The 3,439-nt window shown below is 39.4% G+C and overlaps 1 protein-coding gene across 1 annotated transcript; it reads right to left on the bottom strand.

Moving 5' to 3' along the window:
• Nucleotides 1–373: 373 nt before the first annotated feature.
• Nucleotides 374–3,044, bottom strand: NDUFB5 (NADH dehydrogenase (ubiquinone) 1 beta subcomplex, 5, 16kDa; the record flags this gene model as incomplete). Its single annotated transcript, XM_009077645.1, has 4 exons — nucleotides 374–494; nucleotides 1,067–1,173; nucleotides 2,291–2,352; nucleotides 2,978–3,044. Coding segments are annotated over 4 exons (357 nt in total), but the record flags the coding sequence as incomplete, so codon positions are not given.
• Between the last annotated feature and the right edge of the window lie 395 nt (nucleotides 3,045–3,439).

The raw sequence follows: 3,439 nt of genomic DNA, 5'->3' as shown, positions 1-3,439 counted from the left end.
CATCTTCCACTAATTATCTGACACAAGGCACTGAGACAGGAAAAAGCCTTAGTTTCCTGTGTCCTTCACCTGAAACTTTATGTACTAGAAATCACACAATGTAATCTGGTGTTACCAACGTGTTTCATATATGTTAGGTCACAGAACACCAGTGATGTTCCTAAGGAAAGGAGTAATTGTTAGCAACTGACGTAGGGCATTTTTGCTGATTAACAACTTTAATAGCTGTATGAGCTTAACTGTCACACAATTTCTTTCAAGATACTGGAATCAACACAGACATTGTTTATTCATTTCCATCAGCAAGCAGCAGGATGTCTATTCCATTGCTCAGTCACAATTTGTCATTGTGCATTGAAGACCATTCATACTCTTAATTGTCAGGTGTGGATTTCATAGAATTGTCAACAAGATTCTTATCAGGTGTTGGATAATGATACCAAGGTCCATCCCCTCTCTGCCTCATCAGTCTGCGTGCCTCCAGCTCCATCATCCTGGAAAATAAGAGCAAGAGACACACTCAGCATGAAGTTTATTGATGTACTGATGTTTAACATCACGGCATTACTGACAACATCAATGACTTTAGCATCTATGGTTTATAAATACTGATGAAACATATGTAATAGCTAATAGTTTCACATTTTGGTAAAACATGAGTTATTACATCCTTCATTTTTTTCTCAGCAAGTCATTTCACAAAGGAGCAATAAAAATCTTTGCAGGAATTCTGTCACAGATTCTTGCCCGGCTACGAGCATTCACAAAGGCATAAAGAACTGTTCATTTGCTGACTCAGGAAGACAGAGCTACACCTTTATAAATATCAACTGTTCTGAAGAGCCCCTGTGATTTTACAAGTCTGCTCTTGGATTGTTCTGGTAATCTGAATACTGAGAAGGCAGATACCATAACTTCCACTCTGGCACCAGCCAGTGCAGCCAGCACTGAGGGTCAATTGATACATGAAGTGTTATGTCAGCATCCAACTCAGTATGTTAAGCAAAATCAAAGAGTCAACTACAGTTTGTATCAGTATTTTGAACCCCTCACCTACACCACATACCTCATTTCAGCTTTCCTTGATTCAATGTCAAGCATAGCCAGCTCCTTCTCATAGTCCTTTTCCGGGGGGTCAAGTAAGTAACGAGCTATCCAGCGACTTATAGGGTGCTGGGAAACATAAAAGCAGAGATTATTCATGCAATCTGCAAGTAGAAATGTCATCATAACTGAATTATTTTGTATATTCACAGTCCTGAAAAGATGTCATTGGCACTGTAAGCGCTGTCATTCAAACCATAACAGTAAAGTTAAAACATCCACAACTACTTTTGAGATCAGAACCCTAAAAAGCCATATTACTTCCACCATTTAATGCCAACATAACCTGCAGATGACTATTCTGCAGCAAAATTAAAAGTTAGTGGAAGACATGTGATTTATTTTCATAGAATCATAGAAAGTGGTTGGAATGGAATGCACCTCAGAGACCATCTAGTCCTAACCCCCTGCCCTGGGCAGGGACACCTCCCACCAGACCTGGTTGCTCAGGGCTTTATCCAGCCTGGCTGTGAACACTGCCAGTGCTGGGGCAGCCACAGCCTCCCTGGGCAACCTGTGCCAGTAAAGTTCCTTAAACTGCCACTGTTATCACAGAAATGGGACTCCAAACCTTACTGCAATCAGTAACATTTCAAAGTTTTGCTTCCACACAGAGAGCATTTCACTCGGAACAGAAGTCTAAATAGTCGCAATAGTATTGCTGAATTCAACTACTTCCTCCCAGAAACAAAACAGTGCTTGCAGCAAGGAGCCAGGGGCTAATTTTAAGAAAATGAAATGAAAAACCTACAACCTTCAGTTTCTGACTAGAGAAATCTTCATTTTTAGATATAAAAGTGGGTGTGATGTTGGACTTGAAAACAACACTGGCAAACAAAACTAAAGAAAGAAATGTCACCTTCAATTCCAGTGTCCTAAGATGTTGTAGAAAAAAGACAAGAACTGCAGGCTGTTATAAAAGAATTCCTAGCATATAGCTTCAGCAGGTTACTTGCATGAAGTTAACACATCATTTGCATCTCCTTATGTCAATAAACATATTTAATACAGCAATGTGCATGTTCCATCAAGCTGAAAAAAACTATGTTTACCAAAACTGTAACTGCAAAATCTGAGTTCTACTACACTGACACACATTATCATAGTCCACACATTTCACTGCTAGAAGTAGCATCAAAAGGAAGACTGTCCATAACATGCCACCCTTTTCACATGTCACACTCACTTTGTAGTACTCCCAGTACTCTGGAACATAACCTTCAGGAATCTCTGCTAGTTCAGCTTCACCTGACAAGGAAAGGAGAAATATTTATTGTATGATTTTTTAATGTACCTTATATTCTGCCTTTCCATTAGGAAAAGATCATTATTTCACATGAAAAGCACTTAATCCCTCAATCTGAGCTCTAGGAGGAGAAATTGGACTTGTAGTTCTTCCAGACACATCACACTGCATGGATGTAGCTCACAAACTTTAAGTGACACAACAAAACGATGAAATCAGCAGCTATACAGAACAAACAACTTGGATCAAGTCCCCAGAAATGCCCTTTAAAGTATAGGAGCTGAAAGCATGGGGCTTTACTAATTTCTCTATTAAATTAATTACATATTATTACAGCAGTAGATTTAACACATGTATTGCCAAGCAGAATTTTGGCATCTTTGCTAGATAAAAGGCAACACTTATTCTTGTTAAAGTAGTGTGCAAAACAAGGTAATACAACACAGAACTGTTCACTAAACCGCACTGAGGTTTGAAAGACTGTAAAAAGGTGGATTTTTTCCAGTTTTAAATTTATAAGGCCAATTTCATGGTCTTCAAGCCTCAAAAGATGTTTTTCCCTATCCAGCATGGTTAGTTCCCAGTAAATAATTCCAACTGTGTAGTTAGCCATGGCAGAACACTCACCAATGAAGATGTTGACATATGTTATGAACAGTACTGCTGGGATTCCCGTCAGGAATATGTAGAATCTCTGTGTAGGGGATAAAAAGAAACAGCATGGGAAACTCAGGGCCCTGACAAGATTTAGATGAGATCTGTCTGAAGATGGTGTAAGAGTTATTGGCTAGTAACTCTTAGATTTGCATTCCTAGGTTAGAAAGGGATGTTGTATGTTGATTCTGTCCTTCCCTCCCTGACGGAATGTGACATAACTTCTGTATAACTGCATAAATATAAAAAGAATTCTTTTTTTCTGTATGTATATGAACACTGCTGTTTAAAATGAATGAATGAACTAGAACAGGAGAGACAGAGTGTCCATGAGCATGTTCAGTTCAGCTTTCCCTCTCCCAGCAGGGTCAGTCCCTGCAGCAGCAGACAGCACTGCCTCCCTGAACACTGCCACAGAATCTGGGGGTGAATGCC

This window comes from Acanthisitta chloris, unplaced genomic scaffold (assembly GCF_000695815.1).
Source record: "Acanthisitta chloris isolate BGI_N310 unplaced genomic scaffold, ASM69581v1 scaffold29446, whole genome shotgun sequence".
Lineage (NCBI taxonomy): Eukaryota > Metazoa > Chordata > Aves > Passeriformes > Acanthisittidae > Acanthisitta > Acanthisitta chloris.
Note: the sequence above shows the minus strand (reverse complement) of the source record. Positions and strands in the feature narration are given on the sequence as shown.